The sequence below is a fragment of the Cadophora gregata genome (genome assembly GCF_030347475.1).
Source record: "Cadophora gregata isolate MNR1 chromosome Unknown scaffold_4, whole genome shotgun sequence".
Taxonomy (NCBI): domain Eukaryota; kingdom Fungi; phylum Ascomycota; class Leotiomycetes; order Helotiales; family Ploettnerulaceae; genus Cadophora; species Cadophora gregata.
The window spans coordinates 2,706,423-2,727,335 of record NW_026695927.1 but is presented as its reverse complement, the minus strand read 5'-3'; the positions used below and the strand labels follow the sequence as shown (position 1 = coordinate 2,727,335).

Genomic DNA, 20,913 nt, shown 5'->3' with positions numbered 1-20,913 from the left:
AACTCATTTGAGTGCTAGGCAATGGCAATCACTGCTTCTTGAAAATGAGGTCTTTTGCTTTTCCAATCACCATATCACGTGACTCAAACTGGGCATTACCAGGCAGGTTTGTCATCATTGCGGCGAATGTGCTTTCATCCCCGACATCGAACTGAGAGAGACTCATCATTATATTTCACGGCCAACATTAGTACGCCTATTGTATAGAAGCGAGATGGAATCCTTGTTATTCGAGAAGCCCCTGCTATCATCTACTGTCTGCATTCGTTGCAAGCGTCGGAAGAAGAAGTGCGATAGAACTCTACCAGGCTGCACGCGGTGCTCCAAGTAAGTCGATTCCTTCTTCATCAACAAACAAGCCGTGCTGAGGTTTTCGAAGGCTGCGAGTCCCATGCCATTACCATTTTCAGATTAATGGTTCCTCAATTCAGTCCGAGCCAATCCGTACCAGCATCGAGCAAGCTGCAGCCACATCCCAACCTCAAACCAGGAATCATTTCCACGAGTTACTAAACCCCTACAATTTTAGCTCTCCAAATGCATCGTTCCAAGCAGTGCCCGGAGAGCTCAGTGTCCTGAACTTAGATGAGCAACTCACCGAGCAGTTCTGGTCTATTATCAACCGCGACGCTATTGAAGATGGGATTCTCTCCTCGTGCTCTCTATATTTCAAATTCGTCCATGTCTGGTTTCCAATCATTTCCAAAGAAACGCTTTTCGATCAAATCTTGCAACAGCGTAGTTCTCCAAAAGGCGAAGTCGCCATCCTGGTTCTGGCGATCCATCTGGTGAGCCAGCTGTATTCGAAGATTCCTCGAGAGACAAGCACTTTACAACAGCTTTATGACACAATTAAGGGCCTCAGTGGTTTGTTTCAGTCGACTGGGAGGTCGTCAATTGAGATGGTACAGGCGGGGCTTTTGATAGCGTTTTATGAACACTGCCAGGCACTGCATGATGCTGCGTATCAGACTCTTGGGTCTTGTGCCAGGATGGGATATATTCTGGGCCTTGACAAGACATTATCTCAGGACGCACTTTCTGATCCGATTTCTGAGAGTATCGCAGCGAGACAGAGGCAGGTTTGGTGGGGCATTATTACCCTTGAAAGGTAGGCTTCGCTCAGATCCTGGCGATGGTTTGAACTTGCAATTGACAAAACTTAGGATATCAATGCTTGACTGTATAGACAAGAAACTTCCCTTCGCCATCCCGTCGCCTAGTCCTTCTGATATACTACCCTCAGAGGATGGTACTAGATTTCAAGTCTCCATTGGCTTAAGTCAACAAGGAAAACCCGCCGATCCTAGCACGGTGGAGCTAAGTATCGGTGCACGCATTGCTCAAGGAGCGTATCTCCTCGGCCATGTGATCGACCGTGTCAGCACATCCAAGCCCAGCATCTCATCCTGCGCAGCGGCTCATGTTGACTTGACTCTTCGATCGTATGCCATGGAGCTGCTCAAGCCAGCTGGTCACGGTCATCTCTGTTGGCCGTATGCGATCTGCTTGAGGTATCGTCAAACTCCATCTTCGAGATCAAATCAAGCTAATAAGAGACAGCGCAATTCTAGTTTTGAATCGCTTTGAAATTACGGTAGAGCCTGAACCCAGTGAAGCTCATGAAAAAGAAAATTTTCAATCCCGTGCTGCATTAGGCTTGAAGTCAGCCCTCAGGATGATGCTCGATAGCATGATGAGTGCTTCAAAGGGTGCAGAGGCTAATCTGGTGGCTATACCGATCTGGGCTCTGCATCGAGCTCAGTACGCAGCCGTATTGAGTTTGGATTTTGGTGTCGTAGACGACGACCTAGAATTGTGGATGTCCTATATCGAGACAGTGAAGCGAATGTTAGGAGCAATTGAGGCTAGAAGCAATCTCGCAGGTATGTTGCTCGTCTATTCTCTATGGAAACCACTAAACGATTCTAGGAAACTATCTGAAAGCCATCTTAGACGCCGAAGAGCGAAGAACCCAAGTCCTCGCATGCCATGCACACTGCTGAATTCCCAAAACATCTAAACAAGCTTCTCCTTCAACTCCCCAAAAGCCTTTAACAGCTCCTCCTTCGAATCAACCCTCCACTTCTCTTTCACATCATCTATAAGCTTTCCACCAATCGCTCCAATCAAACCAGGACTCATATTATGATTCGCAGGATCCGCACCAGGAAATGTGAGAGATACCCTCGTCTCCACAACCCTCAAATGCATCCCCTCCAGCGTCTTCTTCAACTGTTCACTTGCCGACATGCCCCCCATAATCCCATAACTAACAATCAGCACTGGCTTCCCGATCCAAGCGTGGTACAAGTAATCAATCGCATTCTTCGTCACTCCAGGAAGTCCGAAATTCCATTCCGCAGTCACGAAGACGTACCCGTCGTATTTGGCGATCTCGGCATTCCACGCTTTGCTGTGCTCGTGGGCGAATTCTCCTTGGGCAGGGACTTGAGCGGGAAGGATTGCTTCATTGAAGAGAGGGAGATTGAAGGCTGCGATGTCGACTAGGGAGAGAGTTAAGTTTGGGGTTGATGCTTCTGATAGTGTGGATTTGATGAGGGCTGCGACTTGGTCGCCGATGCGGTTAGGGCGTGTGCTGCCAATTATGATTCCGATCTTCTTGGGCGCTTGAGCGTCGATAGGTGCTTGAGACATGTTGATGTATTTGCTTGCTCTCTGTATAACTAATTTGTTTTGGTGGGAAGTGGGAACGTGAGAAATCGACGAGAATGCGGAATCAAGTCAAGATATCAACAGTATCATGGGGCTTGGAGGAAGTTCTTCTTGGTGAAAGGAGATGGTAATGGAATAAAGAGTAAACGCCATATATCGCAGGACACAGCTCTACCTATATACCATTTGAACGTTATTCCGCGAATGGAAACATTCAAATCATGGATGTCGGGTTCGGGCCCCTCTGACCAATCACCACCCGTCCTGCAGGGGCGGCGCCCTGGCGGCGAAGAGGCGGAAAGTGGATCCTATGAGCGCCGCCAGTACAGCACAGTTGAGAAATACAAGACAAAGCAGCACATGAGTGAATGTATTATTAATTAGACCCTCGAAGATACGGCAAATGACTCCGGAATGATTGATTATGTGTCGATTACGTGCCTCGGTAGTATGCGTGATTTCTAAGGTGCTGATGCGGCGTGCTGGTTGGAGACTCCGGTCGTGGTGTGGAGGAACTTTGTGATGACGAAGGGCCTGTCTGTTTTGCACGAAAGGTTCTCTTATTCAAATTGAATTTGTCATTATATGTGGTTGAGTCAACGAACGGCAGAATATACGAAAGAACTCGACAATAGAGAAGACGAAGTTTCAGAAGAGCCAGTTCGGGTCTATCAGTCAATCCGCGATCACTTCCATCGCCATGAATTTCAGCACCTGGAGGGAACTTCCTGTCAGATGGTAGAAGGGAGTTGATTCTTGCATTCTAGCCATCTACCTGAGCTACAGATCTTGACCCGCTTATGGAGTACTCGCCATATATTAAGCAGAATATCAAAGCTGATAAGTATCACAACTTCGGGGAGCGCAATGCAAATTGCACTCAAGACCGGTCGGAGAACGAGATTTCCATCGAGGTATTCTCATTCAAGCGGAGCCCCAAGATTTTAGTCAGAATCAGCACCCTCCCAGATACCACACCTTGGCCATCTTACGCGCACAATGAGACGTGATGTTTAAGTAGGTTGGTCCGATTCTGGGCCATCAAGTGCTGGAGCAAAGGTCAAGCGAATGCACCCTGTGCGGAACTTTTACACCTACCTCCTATGGAACTTGGTTTTTCTCTATGGGTCCCCGTATTAGTACCACATGGGAAGGGTGAGGCGCAAAATCGTGATGTTCGGGAAGAAGAATTGGACAAATCTCTTTAGGACCTAGGAACGATGGTGCTGCATTTTTACCACCCATAGCCGACTGGCTGGATCTTTATCAGATCAACGCACTTGTTATTTTTTTCCTATGTCAAACATACAGCTTCCTAGAGACCCATTCCGGTTCAATGTATAATTAGGCAAGGATTCTATGAGAATCCTTCCTTTCAATATTTCGAGCTCTTGTTTCTCAATTCCCAAAGCCATTGCCTTGAGAAGTATCCCAGACTTTCGCGCATGTACTCGTTATTTCTTTGTTTCATATTATTTCTTTGAACGAATGAGCTTCTCTTGTAAAGGCAGACCTTTTAAAACCGCCTCATACGGCATCCAAAGACGTAAGTTCATGAATACAGGAGCTGGAAAAGTTACCAGCAGAGGACTTCATCACAACTCAACATCCCACTTAATTCTGACGATAGACGCAACATCAGGGAGAGAGTTCGCCAAATTCGTAAGGCCTCCTCTCAAATCTCACGCAAGGTACCGCAGTCAACATGAGCCATCACAACCGCCTCTACTGGGACCAACTTCACGGCCCTTTTCCCTACATATACCACCCAACCCTCTACATCAGACACCAAATCCAAGATCCCCACTCAATCATCATCCCCATCAGCAACGGTATCAACCTCTCTCCGCGACTTCGGCGCATGCAACCCGCATTCTCCGTCTTCTTCAGCCCCAGCTATCCCCGCAGCGTCTCCAGCTATGTACCCAGGACATACACTCAAAGCCAGGAAATGGCTGACCTCTTCACTGTTGCCGCCACACTGAGACATATCCTGGAGATCGCCATGAGACAAGATTTCGCACTGCCGATCTCGAAAGTGGTCATAAGTACTTCTAGGAGTCAGCTGATTGCTATGGCTTCGGGGGCAATCGGTTTTGGGGCGTCTCGATCGTCATGGCTGTGGACGAGGACGAGGGGGGTGATATTTCTGCTGACGGATGTGATGGAGTTGATGGAACTGTTGGAGGGCTTGAAAATGAGACTTTGTTTGCGATGGGGGATGCGATGACTGTTTGGGAGTCGAATCTTCTCTTGCCGCCGATTTGGTAGGGAGAACGAGGTAGAGTTTGCTATTAATGAAGGAGTATTAAGGAAAGAGAGCCTGGTGGGGCCTTGCCGGGGTAAAATGATCGATAATGAAATACTTCTGGAAAGTTCTTAATTCGGCATCATGCATTTCTCAGGGCGAGTGATGGGATTCTTATCTGTTAGCGAAAACATAAATGCATGCATCACTTCACGACGTATTCCATAGTCGTCAACTTCCGAATATGACTTCGCCACACTTCGGGCATGGCTCAAAGGTGTATGATTACATAGAACTGCTTTTCTTAGAGAGTCAAAAAGAGGGTATCCCTTGAAGGCAAACATAACAAACAGAGTAAGAATCCATTATTTCTTTGACAAGTGACAGCACGAATATTCTGGAACTCGCGGATGATTGCATGCCTTTGTTTCAAGATTGAAAGACATCGTGGTATATATAGAGCATCAGAATATTAGAATCAACTCTGGCCAAAAGCGAGCACAGCTTCAAGCTCTCCATCTCCTCCACAACATGGACGCAGAAAGATCCATCAGTTAATGCTACCCCAGCTGCATGCGTCGCATCTTCAACGATGTCATCTACGGCAATACTTGGGAAGTCGACTTCGCAAACCAACGGCGTTACCTCACTCGAGATTACCGATCCCTCGTCCTCCACATCGACGGCGATATCACGCACCGAAGCACTCACAACCCAGGCCATCCTCAGGCCTGCTGGTCCGTCCTCTTCGGCACAAACTCGCAGTGGAACCTAGCAGCCTACATCCCACCCAACCACGAGCAGAGTCTCGCAGTTGCCGAACTGACCGCTGCTATTGTTGCTGTGCAGTCTGCGCTCGCTGTGAGAAATCATGGAGGGGGGATTTCTCAGGTGGTAATTTGCACGCAGTCAAGGGGGCTGTTCGACTTGGTGTGCTATAGTATGGGGGATGACGAGAATGAGATGGAATCCGATAATTCCCGGGCAACTGGTGATTTGGGAGATGTTGCTTCAGGATTTGCACACTTGGATTGAAAGGGCGCATAGTCAGGGGTTGGAAGTGAGGTTCTGTTTGCTTCCGATGCCGGTGCTTCATGAGGCTCATATGCTACTGCAGAGATTTCTTTAATAGTGTCTCGGAGCTGGGAGCGCTGGATGATGTAGAATGGTCTGGAATATTTGGTTTAGGTCTTCATAGGGATTTTGAGAATGTCAACAAATGGCTCGGCTAGCGAGCGGGATCCACTTTTGCAGAACGGATGAGAGATTAGATATCTAGGTGACGAGAGCAACGTCTTGACGGCGTTAGATAAACATCAAAACCGGTAGTAAACTTTTTAGCTGGGTTGAATGCAGTACATCACGATCTTTGATCCTCCTCTCTGACCCAGGCAAGTTCTGAGAACGAGAAATATCACGTGATATCACTATTCTGCTCCCGAAGATCATAATGGATGTCCTCAGAACGATGCGTAGTCAATGCGGTAGAGAGAACTACATAGCCCCCAACTGGTTTCACGGTTCTTGTGTATTATTGCCGGGAAAATAATCCAACATATCGTTTGCCAGTGTTTCCCTAAACGGCAAAGCGCCACCCTAAAATCCCCACAAATCTCCTTTCCGTTTGAAGTTTAATCCCACCTCACTCAACAAGAACCTTATCAGCCCCTTAAAACGACCTCAAACATCATGAATATCAAGCCCGAGCTGCCAGAAGGCGACATTGGTCAGCTCCTTCGAAGTCTGAATCGCAAGAATGGCAAGAAGCGGAAAGCCCGTAAAGAACATCCAGTTGGTGACTTAGCGGCACGTGTGGGCGGCAGGGGCCGCATCACCCGACGACAGGCTGTCCCAAGAGCTCAAAATATCCCAACTGGGCCTAGGGATGCGAGTACGGTCAGGACCTGGAGCAGTAGAGGGCAGTCGAAAAGTTCGAGATTCGTTCCGGACACAGAGAGGAGGTACGACATCAATATGTATGGCATGAGAGCTTACGATGACTTCGACTCGGGCTTGCGGCGACTCGAGGATGACCCAGATTCAGTCATTTTGGCGGTGCATGGCACATGTCGTCTCGTTCGAGGTGTTGCTAAAGCTGGCTTTGGGGTGTGGGTCTCTGGATTTGCGGAGCAGTTCAATCGCAGTGGCCTTGTGCCATATTTGTCAGAGCAGACGTCTGATTTCGCGGAATTGTTTGCGTGCTTGGAGGCTCTGAGAGTCATCCATAATTTGATGATAATCGGTCAAAACATATCTCACGTCATCATCAAGACAACGTCTGAGTACTTAGTGAACGGAGTCAGTGATCTCGTCTGGATTTGGGCTAGCAGAGAATACACCAATGCTAGCGGTCGGGTACGTACTGTTCTTCTATCTATTCTGGCCAACAAGTGATGAAAATCGTACAATACTTTGTGACTCTCTTACGTGTCAATCTTCCTGCTGATTGGAATTTTAAATTCGGATGAGGCTAACGCGATACCTCTATCAGCCTCTTCCGAACGGACGACCATTCAAGTACCTGCACGAGGAAGTTTTATCACTGGAAAGAGAGTACGGAATGCGGGTGTCTTTCTGTCAGGTGGACATGGAATTCAATCAAGCGGCTGCTAGTTTGGCCCAAGAGGCGTTGAAAAGGGTTTAAGGAAAGCAGGACACTAAGGCAAGAAGACCTCTGTGCTGCTCGCATGCGTGTATGCTGACTTTTGAAAGGCATGTATGATATGAAAGAGGTTCGATGGAGCATCGGCTTACTTAAAAATGGGGAGTCAAGGAACGCGGCTTAGAAGTGATACGCAAGTCGAAGTCTGTACTTTCCTGCTAGCCAATATTTTTTCAATGACTTTCCGTCCCTTTCCCTAGATCTACATCTATAAGGATTGACGAGAAATGAACGATGACTTATCTGGCTTTGAGCGACAGTCGCTGTCATCGATGACATTGAAATTCGGACCAAGCTCACTTGCCATTGCTTTGATCAAAGTCATGGCGGCGACATTTGCCAAGGTTCTACACATTTAATTTAGATGCCTATTATCCAATCTACGGGTAATTGGTGCTAACAGAGGAGGACCAGCCATGCTTCCCTTTCGGAATCTGATTGCAGATCGCTCCAATAACCGCACAAACTACATCCGATCCCCTCTTCAGCCTCTCGTAATCTCTCCATCCCGGAACATGGCAAAACACCACTTTAGTATCCAACTTCCACTTCAAGCACGTCGCCAAACTCTCGTAGTAGATGAATCCACAGCAGTAATTCCCCGCCTCAATATGAGGAATTATCTGGACCTTGAGCTTCTCCTTCTCTTGCCCCCCAAGATCCTGGATCCCTTTAGCAGAATCTGCATTGATAGCCCTGCTCGCATCTCCCGCTACTTTTTCAACATTCACACCTGTCATAAGTCCCATCGGACTTCCCTCCCAGATCCCCTTATCTTTCCCCTTGATATCCAATACCGTCTTCCCCGCATCATCAAGAACCATATAGTACCCCTCTCTCGCACTCTCTCCCCACCACGTACTGGACATACCCTCTTTGAACGCCCTTTTCTCAACCGTGTACCAATCCCATCCATCAGCCATACCTAGATGGACAATCGCATCCAACTGGTTAGTCTCTTGCGAATCCGCATGCAGGGTCTTGACGTAGGAGCGGATGTGTGCGTATTGTGACTTCACTGCTGAGTTTGGACCGCATGTGGGGTTGATAATTCGAATGGGCAAACCGGTAGGGTTGAGTGGGTGATTGGCCGGGATATGGTCGGGAAGACGTTGGGTGATGAGGTGGGATGTGTTTTCTGAGGCAGAGTAGTGGCCTCCGTGGCCGTTTGGATATGCCTGAAAGTGGTATCAGTTATTTATACGTGTTGTATGAATATGTGAGGACTTACGCCCATGCCCGTGACTAAGACGGTATATTCCCTGAGATTGTCTGATGCTGAAATAGTGGTTGGTCTGACTTTAGCGTGAACATCTTCAAGCGCGGGGTTGTCCGGAAATTTTGAGCCCCCACCCATTTTAATGGCAATCCAGACAGAGAATTGGAAACCACTATAAATTCAATGCTCTTCAATAGTATATGAAGTGTTCATTAAGGAATACCTGAGGTTAAGATAACGTTGAGGCTTCGATGCTTGTAGGTGTGGGATGACGGCTGTCGCGGCACGGGAGCTCGCTTACAGCAGTGACGAGCCTTGGCGCTCTCCTTCTCTGAGGTAAGCTTCGCCATCTGAATGAAAGTGCCGAGATTGTTCGAGAACATTGGAGTGGCTATGTTCAAAAAAGCGTGGTTAGTAGCCCACGCGGGTGCTTATCTGTAGTATGAAATGCTTATGGGTCGGTCCTGACTAGGATTGGAAATCTTGGCACCGATGATGGGACGATGATTGGCATCGAGTTAGCTCAAAATTTGACCTTAATGTAGGCACAATGAAAGTTATTTCTTTCGGCTAGAACAATGGGTTGTTGATGATTCTTTTGTTAATGAAAAAGAGAAGAACATAGGCTTAGATTCGGGTTCTTTGTTTACATGTCTCGCTTAATGTTTTGAAGCACATTCAGCAAATGCAGACAGCCCCTGACCCCCTTCGCTCCACGTCATCGGGAGAACTTAGAATGCGTTGAGTCACCTCAAGATTCCTAGCGCTCCACGACACTTCTTGCCAACGCCTTGCAACCAAATTTTGAATTCCATCACATTCATCTGCGACCGCTGCCCCGCAACAACTTTCGCCAGCAACGTCGCCTCCGCCAATATGTTTGAATCCATGTTCCAAAGCTTTATCTGTATGCCCTTGGCTTGAACCGAGCGGATAGAATCTTCCGCAAGTCTAGCAAGCGCAGTTTGAGCCCGATCATCATGCCATTGCCGTCCAGCACCTCCTCCTCTATAATTGCTCTGTCGCTGCATAGCTCTGCTCGAGATTAGGTGCACAGTCCATGTGCAGTTCGTGCGAATGATCACTGTCTTGACCCTCCTATCAGCAAACCTGGAGTCGCCGAGTCCAAGAAGTAGCTGTTTGAGAGCTGCAAAAATGGCGGATAGTGCCATGACAGACTCATCTTTCGTGCGATAATATGGAGTAGGTAAATCGTATGCTGTGTTAAGCGGGTAATTTGAACCAAAAAAGACACCGACGAATGCTCGGGATCGGTGGTGCATTGCTCTCTTGCGGATGCAAATTGCGTCGATGATTAGGGATGTTCTGTCGTTGTGGAGACGTCTGACACTTTCCACGCCTGTGACGGGTAAAGTCGACGAGAATAATAAGTGGCTTGGAGCGGCGATAGACATATTCACGGCTTAGTTATTCTCGGAGGATGAAATTGGTGAGTGATTGAGCGAGTTAAGGGCGTAAAGGCGGCATTATATGCCTGTCAAAGGTCCATTGCTCCATCCTTGTTTCTTCCCGAAAGGCTGGAAAACAGTAGGATCGCGGATCTGAGTTTTCGATGTTCTTGATTTGGTTGAGACAAAGAAATTGCGACCCCATATTGGTCGAGAATAATAGTATTGTGCCAGCCTTTGTCCGAAACAGTACATTGTTACCGAATGTGTGCCGGAAGCTTTGATCGAAGTATATGATATATTCAAAGTGTATTCCCTTTTCAGAATACAATCTCTGCCCAGAGAAATCTGAGAACTGCAACTGTCGAATTTCACATTTGTAACTTCGAGCCCGCAGCTGGATAATCTCAATTCATCGAACATATTCGCTCAGAATACAGACAGCACAATGTCATCTTCCAGCAACAAGATCGCCTCGGTTCCTGCCTCACAACAAATATCCCAAGCAAACTCTCAATCTCAACGTCGATCAGAGCACCCTGGGACACTCGTAATTGGTACCTGTGCCCATCGGGAATTCTTTCCATTCTCACGCTGGGCATATTGCGTTTCCTCCCCAATAGTGTCTTACAGCACTCTCATAACCAATGATTATGACCCTGAAATTACCTTCTGGCATCGCAACGATCTCACCATCTCACTGGCAGCCATATCCTTCACAGTGGACCTCCTCTGGGCGGACATTACAGAAAGTGCTCCCACGTACGACAAGGTAAGCTGTGTCGAGATCCATACGAATTCTGTCGCTGCCATCGCTAGACTATGGCCTGGTGTGAGGAGCTACAAGAATGAGCATTGCCTGCCACCGGCCGTGAAGCAGGAAATTCAGAATCAGAACCTGACCGCTCGGGGATATATACTAGGGAAGAACAATAGGCCCTCAGATCTAATTGCTAGACGAATTGAGCGTAAGCTTGATCTGTTGAAGAAAGGGGGTGTGAAAGTAGATGTTTTGTTTGCGACACAGGGAGAGACGATCCAAGATGCGTATGCCGGAGCAGCAGAAGAGGCTAGGGATGGGGTGTTCGTAGTGGAGATGTACGAGAAATTGAAAAAATTTGGAGGAAGGAGTGCAGCGAAGTATGAAGGGTTGAAGTATAAATGTCGCCGTAAGATGCTGCAGAGCAGGGAATTGTGTGTTGGAGCTAAGCGAGCTTGTGTTCTTTATATTTCCCCATGGGGCCGCCCTTCTTCTGTGTATTTGCCTGCTCACAACTGGGGCGACGGCGATCAAAAATAGAGAATGGAGGCAGAGTAGAATAGAACAGGCTGGAACGCCAATATCTGCACATTTTTAGACTCCTCTATCTAGATGTCCCAAGTTGAATCTAGAATATTACAAGGAAGAAAGAGTCCGGAACTCCAGAAACACCAGTATATGCATCCCGCGAATGAGATTACAGAAACGCAAAAAACTAGTTAGCTAAGCGTCCTTGCTCTTCTTGACTTTCTTGTCCTTCTTCTCTTTCTGCTTTGACTTCTTAGCATCGCCATTCTCATTTGACACTTCAACAACCTTGGAAGTTTCTGACTCGGAAATATCCTGAGCGACTTCAGTGACGTCCGTGGCGACAACCTTTTTCGCCTCGCCCTTCTTGCTCATATCCCCTCGATTCGCTTTAGGATCCACACCCTTCCTCCTCAGACTACTCTTCTTCGCACGCTCAATGTATTCCTCGTCCTCACCATCATCCCACCCACCAAATGCATCCTCCTTCGCCTCTTCTTCCGTCTCCGGCACAGGTCTCTTATCGATAAGATCGTCATCGATATCCATCCTGACACCGTTGCTTGCACCGTCACCATTCTTTGGCGATGGACCCGTCTTCTTGAACTTCGAGACGAAGAAACCATCGACGTTGTAAGCGTGCGGGTAGTATCGGCGAGTCATCTTCATGGATCGGTCGAAAGACTTGCCCATGTAAGCTGTGAAACCTTCCTTTCCGAACGCGAGGTTGGTTTCGACAAGCTTGACGTTTGGGCGCTTGGAGAGCGCGTATTGCACAACCTGCTCGTTCTCCTCGACGGTCACGGAACATGTAGAATAGACGATATATCCACCGGTCTTACTGGCGTGATCTACGGAGTCGATGGCTGCGAGGAGCAATTGTTTTTGAATATGAGGAAGCATGAGGAAATCTTTCTCGGTCTTGTTGGTCTTAACGCTGGGATCTTTCGCGATAACTCCTGTTCCTGAACATGGAGCATCGAGAAGCACACGGTCGAAGCCACCAATAACTTTTGGGAATTCGCGAGCGTCGTAGTTGCATACGATAGTGTTCTTTGCGCCGAGACGGTGAATGTTCCCAATCAAACCCTTGGCACGAGACTTGTTGCTATCGTTTGCGAAAATACAGCCAGTGTTCTTCATCAGTGCTGCGATGTGGGTGGTCTTTCCACCAGGTGCAGCGGCCATATCGAGGACTCGCTCGTGTTCTTGAGGAGCCAATGCCATGACTGGGAGGAAAGAGGAAGCAGCTTGGAGAATATAGTGGCCTGCGAGGTATTCTGGGGTCGCTCCGAGAGGAACAGCACTCTCGAAGATTTGCAGACCGATTTTCGACCATTTTCCAACTGGCTCAAGAACAACACCGCGGTTAATGAGTGCTTGAGCGAGGTCTCGTCTGTGGGTTCTGAGCGTGTTGGTTCTGATAACGACGGGACGGTGGGTTTCGTTTGCTTCGAAGAAAGCGAATGCTTCTTTAGGTGGGAAGAGGTTGAAAAGCTTCTCGGCAAGGTATTCCGAGTATCCATAATAAGCACAAATGTCCTTAATCAATTGTGCTGTGTATTCTGCTCTGGATCGACCCTCTTCTGATAGGTTTGCGAAATCGTCAAGCACTCGCACGGTATCGTTAATTCTCGTCCGCAGAAGTTGGAGATCAGGAGCCAGTAAATCGTTCTTCTTCACACCCTCCTCGTCAGAGTCGGAATCATCCAAAATGTGCGGTCGGTCTCCAGCAATATTCGTCTGCAAGGCCGCTTCTTCCAACTCAGCCTGCGCATCTGCAGCCTCCTCTGCCATCTGGTCGTCCAACTTCCTCGTAAGACCAGCAATATTCGCAGCTGTCAACTTCTCCTCCGCATCCGACTCATCCTCGTCCTCAGAAAACATTGCTCTCGTCTGGTGGTCATCCGCAGAATCGTAAACATCACTTCCCGAGTCTAAGAAATCGTCACCCAACCCGCCCTCGATATCCAAATCGTCAAACTCGTCACCCATGAGATCCGCCTCGTCAGAGTCGTCGCCCATATTCTCATCATCGTCCGATGCAGGTAACGGCACCTGCTCCGCCTTCTTCGATTTCTTCAACGCCGATTTTTGCGACGGAAGTCCAACTCCATTGGCAGATTTCCCTTTCGCAGATTCCTTTCCAATTTTGGTCTTCTTTCCTGATTTCTCCCCGGAATCTCCTCCAGCAGAAGAGCTCTTCCTCCTCTTCTTGGTGCTCGCATATTGTAAACTCTCTGCTCTGGATTCTGTCACCGACATGCCAGCTTTGCGCTTCAGGTTGGTGAAATGCGCCTCGTCAAGCTGGTCGGGCATGCCCTGCTTCTTCATACGTCGTCCGACACCCATCTTGAATATCGATTACCGGAGTTTGTGGGAGAATTGAGTTGTCAAGAGATATTTCTCCTTGGTGTGGGGATGAAGCTCTCGAAATTCTGGGATAAACTTTTTTGGACGGAAAATTGCCGATAAGATCTAGTGAACATTTTAGCGTTCTTTATCAATACGGGCGCCGACTCTCCGCGCCAAGATTTCGAACGAACTACAGTGAGCTTGAGCCTCTCTCATCTGCTTGGTGGGTGTCATTCGAACCTAAACCCAGGACTTTCCAATTTCTTCCCCATTCTCGAGCAGACAGACTTCAAGATGACGGAATTATCATTCGCAAAATCCTTTCTCACGACACTCGATACGAGGCCTTCAAAGATCACAGCAGATCATGTCGAAGATCCAAAGAACTATCCTGCTCACAGCGCCGTACGAATACCTCTCATTGCCTGCTATTGGATGCCAACGTGCTAATGAAATACAGTATATTCTTCCCAAGATGTCCCGACCCCTAGCAAAGAAAGTCAAGCTCACCCCCGGCGCCGAACGCTCCCTTTCCGTAACCCTCAAATCCCTCCGCAACCCCCCACTAGACGTCACGCTCCCATCGCAAGCCCTCAGCACCTCGATCCTGACTCTGAAGGAAACACTATCTGCACAGACGTCTATCCCTGTGGCTAAGATCAGGTTGCTGTTCAACAAGAAGCCGGCGCCGGATAGTAAGGTGCTGAAGGATCTGGTGGGGGATGAGGATACGAAAGCCGAGTTCAGTGTTATGGTTATTGGTGGTGCGGCGGCGCTGAAAAGGACAGAGAGTGAGGAGGTGGAGCCGAAGGTTGCGCATATGGGTGAAGGAAAGGAAGTACTGAAGTCGGAGGAGTTTTGGGCGGATTTGAAGGGGTTCTTGACGCAGAGGTTAAAGGATGAGGTGGAGGGGGAGAGGGTGTGGGGTGTTTTTAAGAAGGCGGTTGATGGTGGGAAGTGAGTGGACAGGAGATAGAAAGGAACGGATAGCATAACAAGCGCGGAGTTTAGGATGGGAAAAACGTAAGATGGAGAGCATGCCTGTTGATATGGAATAGAATGCGGTCTTGGAGAGATAATATCAAGAGGTAGCTTTTGATATCTTCCTATCTGTTGTCGTAGCCCTTCCTATGCACAATCTTGGCTATTGACTTCTCCAAACAAAATAAGAGAAGAGAAAGCCTGATTGAGTATCAAAAGCAGAATCAATCGCCCTACTATGCATATCATCGCATGCAAATGAGCGCACCCGCACCAACGAAACACTTATCCTCTCTTCCCTTTCATGTATCTTTGTATGTACCGGAGAACTGATTAGGCCAATCCCTTGCTGACCTTGTTGAGAACGGACTGGTACTCGATATCATCCTCGTCGTTGGCCTGGAATTCAGTAGCAATACCATTCAGCGCGCGCTTCAGAGCATCCTTGGAAGAGGCGTAGATCATCTTGGGCTGAAGAACTTGTCAGTAATCACGATTATGATCCACGTCTTTCATAGCATACCTGGACTTCAGCATCATCTGGGGACCATGCGATAAATGTGATCTTGCTTCTATATCCCGTATTAACTCCGGACATGTCTCCGAGACTCGCACCGCATACCTTGTACCCTCGCCAGATGAGAGGTCGTAGTTGAAGTCATAGACGGCGTATCTTGGACCCTTGCCAACCATTCCCTGTGCCAAGTATCAGTACCCGCTGTCATCCAGGGCTCGATCGTTTCCTGCATACCATCTTGTTCTTGCTCTGAGCATTGATGAGCTTCTCGCGGAAGGTATCCCAGTCACCATTCTCGCTCGACTCCTCAACAACGATCTTCTTGTAGTCGTCGGACAGCTTGTAGATGATAAACTTGATCTTTTTAGCGAGCTTCAAGTCGTTGAAGACGCTGATGCATTCTGCCGAAACCTCAACACTGTCCCATCATGGCAATCAGTACATGCATATCTTCTAGAAGTTTGCAGATCTATCTATATAAAGCTGGCGGGCACAAGGATGGTCTGGCAATGTGGCCTTGAATGAGGACATCTCCGGGGCCTCGACAGGTGTGAGAGGATGGAGGGGTTACGTAGGACTGACCCTGATTGAGACTACATCACGCCATGTGTTAGCGATTGTCTTTCAGCTTCCACTGAAGCTGTGAAGACTTACCATGATGACTATGAGTTTGGTGCGACAAGCAGTGCGAAATCAACAAGTCTGCCAACAATGTTGTCAGTGTTTATCAGGCGGGCGGTGTGGCGGGCTAGTGAAGAGCCACGGCTAGGAAATGTCGCAAGAGTGGTTGAGTACATACGGCAAAGTGAGACAGATCGATTCGAGGGCTAGGTATCGGTTCTCGGATCAAAGTTGAAAGTCGAAAAGTGGTGGGGTAGTGTTTATCGGTGGTTTGTTCTGTTGTTGCGCGAGTGATGGATTTGGTGGGGTGTTTGGATCACGTGGAAGCCTAGCTTCAATTGGATTTTCGAGGCGCAACCCAGATCAGACGACAGTTTGATACAGTGGAATCCAACACTTAGAAACTCTTTTGTGCTTTTATGCTTCTCGGCAAATGCTGTAGATTTAGTGCCTGGAGCTATTGTTGATACCTAAAACATTCCATTGCTACCTAAATCTCGCGTTGCTATACATAGTATGTACGGCCAGGCAGGCATCACTTGAAGTCCTTCTGTGGCAAAGTGCCACGCAATGGGAATGTTTGACTTGTTTTTTCTTATTATTTTACATAGCCTCCCTCCTAAAACACCTTATCGCTCTGCAATGCCAAATCTAAAACAAGGTATGAAGAGGACTGAGTGGGGTGAAGTGTTATACAACATTTTGAGAACAGTCATGCAATCGTTGCAGATCAGAGGCTCCTCCCCAGAGCGAGACCGTCACGGGTATCTTACATCCTTCGCCGTTTCTTAGTTTACATCATTCCGCCCATACCACCCATTCCTGGTACTGTGTTAGTGTTGTTTGATTGATGTGAAGGGGAACCACTCACCACCCATACCACCCATACCACCGGCGGGGGGACCCTTCTCCTCTGGTGCCTCAACAATGGCAACTTCAGTAGTACCAAGTAGCGAAGCAACACCGCTGGCATCGATCAATGCAGTGCGAACAACCTTGAATGGATCGACGATACCGGCAGAAATCATGTCGACAAACTCGCCCTTGGAGCTATCGTATCCCTTGTTGAAGTCGGATCCGAAGTCATCCATGAGCTTTCCTACAACAACAGAGCCCTCGTTTCCAGCGTTCTCAACGATCATACGTGCAGGCTTGGTAATGGCGCTCTTAATGATGCTGACACCGAGCTGTTGATCGAAGTTTGCTGGCTTGAGTCCGCCAAGAGCTTGGCTGGCTGCCTTGAGGAGAGCAGTTCCACCACCTGGGAGGATCCCCTCCTCTACGGCAGCTCTGGTTGCGTTAAGAGCATCCACGTATCTGTCCTTCTTCTCGCCGACCTCGACCTCTGACGATCCACCAACCTTGATAACAGCAACACCACCAGAGAGCTTAGCAAGACGCTCCTGGAGCTTCTCCTTCTCATAGTCGGAGGTAGTTGGGTCGTTCATAACGCCTCTAATCTGCTCACAGCGTTGGCTGATGGCATCCTTGCTTCCCTCACCGTTCAAGATGATTGTATCCTCCTTGGTGATGGTGATAGATCCGGTAGTTCCGAACATATCTGGGGTAGCCTTCTCCAACTTGATATCGAGCTCATCAGTGAAGACAGTGGCGTTTGTCAGAATACCGAGATCTCCGAGAATGGACTTGCGGTTGTCACCAAAGCCAGGAGCCTTGACAGCAACGACTTGGAGTTGGCCACGAAGCTTGTTCAAGATGCAGACTGCGAGAGCCTCACCATCGATGTCCTCGGCAATAATAACCAATGGTCGACGGAGTTGGGTGGATGCCTCAAGGGCTGGGATGATATCTTGAACAGCCGAGATCTTCTTCTCGGAGAGAAGGATCAATGGCTTCTCGAATTCAACCTTCTGCGACTTGGTATCGGTGATGAAGTATGGTGAAACGAAGCCACGGTCGAATCGCATGCCCTCAGTAACCTCAAGCTCGTCCTCCATGGTCTTTCCCTCCTTAACAGTGATGACACCCTCCTTTCCAACCTTCTCCATAGCGTTGGCAATCAGCTTACCAACGTGGATATCTCCATTGGCACTGATCGTCGCAACTTGTTGGATCTCCTCGCTGGTTGTGATATCACGCTTGTTCTTTTGTAGGAAGTCGACAACGGCCTCGACGGCTGCTTGTGTTCCGCGGCGGAGATCCATAGGGTTGCATCCGGCAGCAACGTTCTTGACAGTCTCGGAGAAGATGGCGCGTGCCAATACAGTGGCGGTAGTTGTTCCATCACCAGCAGTCTCGTTTGTCTTCGATGCAACATCTTGGATGAGTCGGGCACCGAGGTTCTCGAATTTGTCCTTCAAAGTAATGGCACGGGCAACAGTAACACCATCTGCAGAAACGTTAGTGAAGGTCTTTGGCTAAGACGAGACAAAAACTGACCCTTGGTGATCTTTGGAGATCCGTAACTTGACTCGATCAATACGTTTCGTCCCTTGGGTCCCAAAGTTGTTGCCACTGCCTTTGCCAAAGTCTCAACACCAGCTAGGAGGGAAGCTCTGGCTTCGACACCAAATTTGAGGTCCTGATCGTCCCAGTTTCATTAGCTTCAGATCCTCATCTCCTAATTCAGGAGGCTTTCCACTCATAGGGATTCCTAGAGCATCGACATACCTTGTGTGCGAATCTCAACTGCTGAGCATTGAAACCCATAGAAGAAATAGGACGGAGCTTCGAGGTGGAAGAACGGCCGAGGACCGAAGCCTTTGAAGTCAATGCACGTTGCATGTTGGAAATATTATAAAGAGTGATGCTGATACAAGAGGTACAAGTACAAAGAAAGGCAAGAGATTCAAGATGTGGAAGAGTTCGTGGTGGTGCTTGGAAAAAGCTGAAGAGAGATGGGTTGTTGTTTTGCTCGAGATCTCGAATAAAAAAACTGGGGAGCACGGCTCCATAGAATGTTCTAAGAGAAAGATGACTAGGCTCATTGTGGTTAGCATCCTTGTCGGCTGGATCATGTTATGTCCAAAATCACCCTTTCGCGTTCGTGTCCATTCAATGACTCGAGGTCATGAAGGTTTTGACACCCTTATTGAATCTCATCACCATTTTATTGAATTCGCGTGAAACAGCGTCCAAGTTCCGGTTTGTGTTCTCGTTGTTTGTTGACCAGCCACCACGGCCGCCTATCTCTCGTAGAAGCATTGCGGAGAATTGTCAAGCTCCCTTCCATCTGGTCATTACAATTCAGAGCTCCCGATAGAAGCCATCAGCGATGAGTTTGGTTCTTCACAGGCGTGCAAACAATACAGCACATGGAAAATAACAACTCGGTTGAGTATGGTTGAGTTGAGCCTTGCGTTACTAGAATGTTGTTTCATTGTGCTGATACATATCAGGGCCCACCTCAGCACAAAAACTGTTACGGGAAAAGCCTAGGATTGACTACAGATGAGGAAGAGAGTTGCCATCAGGAATCCTCCTTATTGCATGAGGCACTGAAGTAATGGAGCAATCCTGCCAATTGTCTATGCTGAAGTTCAGGATACACTCCCCCCGCTGATGTTGATGTAAAACGTGGTGTGGCAAGTTTTCGAGCTTCGTAGATCTCATTTTGACTAATCAGAACTGAGCTCAATGCTGTTGTCTTTGTATGCTTGGTGTTATTTACTTCGATGCATGCGTTACTCAATATGTCTTTCGACCAGATTGATTCTGCGTTTTGCAAATTTCACTTGAGGAGAAATAGTATTCCCATATCTGAATTTTTGGGGTCACGATACTTACCCCATTTATTAAAGCTAGAAAAATCTTTAGTGACTTTACCTGTATAACGAATTCTCAGCCCAGTTTGCGAAGTTCGCATCTGGAAGCTGTGTTGCTTCATAACTGAATAGGTCTTTGAAGATCCTGCTTTGGACTTCTAGGACGCTACCCTATTTTGAATGATATAGACATTGCATTGTCACATTGCACAGGACTTAAATTCATTTTGTGATTTGCATTTGTCGTCTGATCTTACATATCCTCATCTGTCCATCAGACTGACCCGAAGGAGCAGCCATCCAGAAAGACCGAGATCGCGACAATCCAGGAGTACTAACGAGTGCATCACCCACCAAGCACTGAAGCCCGGTCACTATCGAAGGGAACCTAAGGAGTTCTACCAACCAAGCAAGCATTGTCAGACGAGAACGACTAAGATGCCGCGCCACATCCTGCAGGACACCAATCCAAAGGAAAATGAAATCTAGAGAGAGTCGAAAAAAGAACAACAAATTGCGAATTCGCAAACCTAAGCATATCTCTTTCGTCGAAGAGAAATTTCATGTCATTCGTAGACTTATTGCAAAAGGGGTCAAGAAGTGAAGTATGCAAGGTCTGACACATCATCCAACCAAAAACCGCTGCCGATGATGAAGCCGACGCCGGAAGTTAGTGCGATGCGAGGTTGAGAGAGAGCAAGACCAGGGATCGGAAGATCAAAAAAAGTTTGTTAATGCAATCAAGAAGAGAAGAATTCATTCCAAAGACAAAGTTCAGAGGATGGCGGGTTTGTTACGGCAGGGCCGCACCTGCCGGGATGAGTGTGGAGAATTTAGAAGTGGCGGAAGCTGTCAGCATCCTCGTTCTCGCGATCGGCTTCGACTTCGGGGGTGTTCATGAAACCAGCACCGTCTTCGATATTCTCGTTGTTGCCATCATAATTGTCGAACAAGTGGGTGGCGTAACGAGTATAAGGAGCAGGGGACTCACTTCTCTCAGGAACCCAGGCATTGGTGAAGCTGTTGTTCATTGAGCGGTTGTTCTCGTCAAAGATGTTGACTCCGTTTTGCATGAATGGTGAGCCGTTCATTTGAAGACCTTGGCTTGGACCAGCGGAAGAGAACGAATCAAACAGCCCCATCGGGTAATCATTCTCGAAACGATCATGGAAGCTACCGCAGATCGAACTCCCAAGGCTGTGGCCGTGAGAG

At 48.0% G+C, this 20,913-nt stretch overlaps 12 protein-coding genes across 13 annotated transcripts; 5 read left to right on the top strand and 7 right to left on the bottom strand.

The window, feature by feature from the left end:
• Window positions 1-123: 123 nt before the first annotated feature.
• Window positions 124-3,164, top strand: ONS95_010638 (uncharacterized protein). The gene is made up of 5 exons (XM_058504250.1): window positions 124-327; window positions 380-1,111; window positions 1,167-1,514; window positions 1,564-1,886; window positions 1,933-3,164. The coding sequence occupies exons 1-5, from the start codon at window positions 215-217 to the stop codon at window positions 2,004-2,006; spliced, it is 1,590 nt and encodes a 529-aa protein (XP_058360962.1). The 5' UTR covers window positions 124-214; the 3' UTR covers window positions 2,007-3,164.
• On the bottom strand, window positions 2,020-2,658 carry ONS95_010637 (uncharacterized protein; the record flags this gene model as incomplete). The annotated part of the gene is made up of 1 exon (XM_058504249.1): window positions 2,020-2,658. One exon carries the CDS (start codon window positions 2,656-2,658, stop codon window positions 2,020-2,022), a length of 639 nt encoding a protein of 212 aa, XP_058360963.1.
• Window positions 3,165-5,497: 2,333 nt separating the features above from the next.
• On the top strand, window positions 5,498-5,959 carry ONS95_010636 (uncharacterized protein; the record flags this gene model as incomplete). Its single annotated transcript, XM_058504248.1, has 1 exon — window positions 5,498-5,959. The coding sequence occupies one exon, from the start codon at window positions 5,498-5,500 to the stop codon at window positions 5,957-5,959; it is 462 nt and encodes a 153-aa protein (XP_058360961.1).
• Window positions 5,960-6,494: 535 nt separating this feature from the next.
• On the top strand, window positions 6,495-7,952 carry ONS95_010635 (uncharacterized protein). 2 transcript variants are annotated; one of them, XM_058504246.1, is made up of 2 exons: window positions 6,495-7,279; window positions 7,416-7,952. In XM_058504246.1, the coding sequence occupies exons 1-2, from the start codon at window positions 6,614-6,616 to the stop codon at window positions 7,566-7,568; spliced, it is 819 nt and encodes a 272-aa protein (XP_058360959.1). In that variant the 5' UTR covers window positions 6,495-6,613; the 3' UTR covers window positions 7,569-7,952. The 2 variants fall into 2 exon arrangements, with proteins under 2 accessions (XP_058360959.1, XP_058360960.1); XM_058504247.1 differs by having other exon boundaries at window positions 6,495-7,586; window positions 7,637-7,952.
• ONS95_010634 (uncharacterized protein) lies at window positions 7,953-9,242 on the bottom strand. The gene is made up of 2 exons (XM_058504245.1): window positions 8,818-9,242; window positions 7,953-8,764 (listed from the first exon to the last, which is right to left on the bottom strand). Exons 1-2 carry the CDS (start codon window positions 8,941-8,943, stop codon window positions 7,967-7,969), a joined length of 924 nt encoding a protein of 307 aa, XP_058360958.1. The 5' UTR covers window positions 8,944-9,242; the 3' UTR covers window positions 7,953-7,966.
• A 309-nt stretch (window positions 9,243-9,551) lies between these two features.
• Window positions 9,552-10,220, bottom strand: ONS95_010633 (uncharacterized protein; the record flags this gene model as incomplete). The annotated part of the gene is made up of 1 exon (XM_058504244.1): window positions 9,552-10,220. One exon carries the CDS (start codon window positions 10,218-10,220, stop codon window positions 9,552-9,554), a length of 669 nt encoding a protein of 222 aa, XP_058360957.1.
• Window positions 10,221-10,662: 442 nt separating this feature from the next.
• ONS95_010632 (uncharacterized protein) lies at window positions 10,663-11,514 on the top strand (the record flags this gene model as incomplete). Its single annotated transcript, XM_058504243.1, has 1 exon — window positions 10,663-11,514. One exon carries the CDS (start codon window positions 10,663-10,665, stop codon window positions 11,512-11,514), a length of 852 nt encoding a protein of 283 aa, XP_058360956.1.
• Window positions 11,408-13,968, bottom strand: NOP2 (rRNA (cytosine-C5-)-methyltransferase nop2). Its single transcript, XM_058504242.1, has one exon. It carries the CDS (start codon window positions 13,852-13,854, stop codon window positions 11,698-11,700), a length of 2,157 nt encoding a protein of 718 aa, XP_058360955.1. The 5' UTR covers window positions 13,855-13,968; the 3' UTR covers window positions 11,408-11,697.
• Window positions 13,969-14,151: 183 nt separating this feature from the next.
• On the top strand, window positions 14,152-14,818 carry ONS95_010630 (uncharacterized protein; the record flags this gene model as incomplete). The annotated part of the gene is made up of 2 exons (XM_058504241.1): window positions 14,152-14,262; window positions 14,318-14,818. 2 exons carry the CDS (start codon window positions 14,152-14,154, stop codon window positions 14,816-14,818), a joined length of 612 nt encoding a protein of 203 aa, XP_058360954.1.
• A 353-nt stretch (window positions 14,819-15,171) lies between these two features.
• COF1 (cofilin) lies at window positions 15,172-16,012 on the bottom strand (the record flags this gene model as incomplete). The annotated part of the gene is made up of 6 exons (XM_058504240.1): window positions 15,172-15,309; window positions 15,362-15,410; window positions 15,461-15,534; window positions 15,590-15,773; window positions 15,938-15,948; window positions 16,010-16,012. The coding sequence occupies 6 exons, from the start codon at window positions 16,010-16,012 to the stop codon at window positions 15,172-15,174; spliced, it is 459 nt and encodes a 152-aa protein (XP_058360953.1).
• A 757-nt stretch (window positions 16,013-16,769) lies between these two features.
• HSP60 (chaperonin) lies at window positions 16,770-18,721 on the bottom strand (the record flags this gene model as incomplete). Its single annotated transcript, XM_058504239.1, has 4 exons — window positions 16,770-16,798; window positions 16,848-18,326; window positions 18,377-18,518; window positions 18,608-18,721. 4 exons carry the CDS (start codon window positions 18,719-18,721, stop codon window positions 16,770-16,772), a joined length of 1,764 nt encoding a protein of 587 aa, XP_058360952.1.
• A 1,813-nt stretch (window positions 18,722-20,534) lies between these two features.
• On the bottom strand, window positions 20,535-20,843 carry ONS95_010627 (uncharacterized protein; the record flags this gene model as incomplete). Its single annotated transcript, XM_058504238.1, has 1 exon — window positions 20,535-20,843. One exon carries the CDS (start codon window positions 20,841-20,843, stop codon window positions 20,535-20,537), a length of 309 nt encoding a protein of 102 aa, XP_058360951.1.
• Between the last annotated feature and the right edge of the window lie 70 nt (window positions 20,844-20,913).

Bases quoted from the DNA above. Each gene is read 5' to 3' on its own strand.
- ONS95_010638 (XM_058504250.1), top strand. From the start codon at position 215: ATGGAATCCTTGTTATTCGAGAAGCCCCTGCTATCATCTACTGTCTGC. The intron at 1,112-1,166 runs GTAGGCTTCGCT...GACAAAACTTAG, and splicing joins GGCATTATTACCCTTGAAAG to GATATCAATGCTTGACTGTA. The intron at 1,887-1,932 runs GTATGTTGCTCG...AAACGATTCTAG, and splicing joins GGCTAGAAGCAATCTCGCAG to GAAACTATCTGAAAGCCATC.
- ONS95_010635 (XM_058504246.1), top strand. From the start codon at position 6,614: ATGAATATCAAGCCCGAGCTGCCAGAAGGCGACATTGGTCAGCTCCTT. The intron at 7,280-7,415 runs GTACGTACTGTT...TACCTCTATCAG, and splicing joins ACACCAATGCTAGCGGTCGG to CCTCTTCCGAACGGACGACC.
- ONS95_010634 (XM_058504245.1), bottom strand. From the start codon at position 8,943: ATGGGTGGGGGCTCAAAATTTCCGGACAACCCCGCGCTTGAAGATGTT. The intron at 8,765-8,817 runs GTAAGTCCTCAC...TACCACTTTCAG, and splicing joins TCTTAGTCACGGGCATGGGC to GCATATCCAAACGGCCACGG.
- NOP2 (XM_058504242.1), bottom strand. From the start codon at position 13,854: ATGGGTGTCGGACGACGTATGAAGAAGCAGGGCATGCCCGACCAGCTT.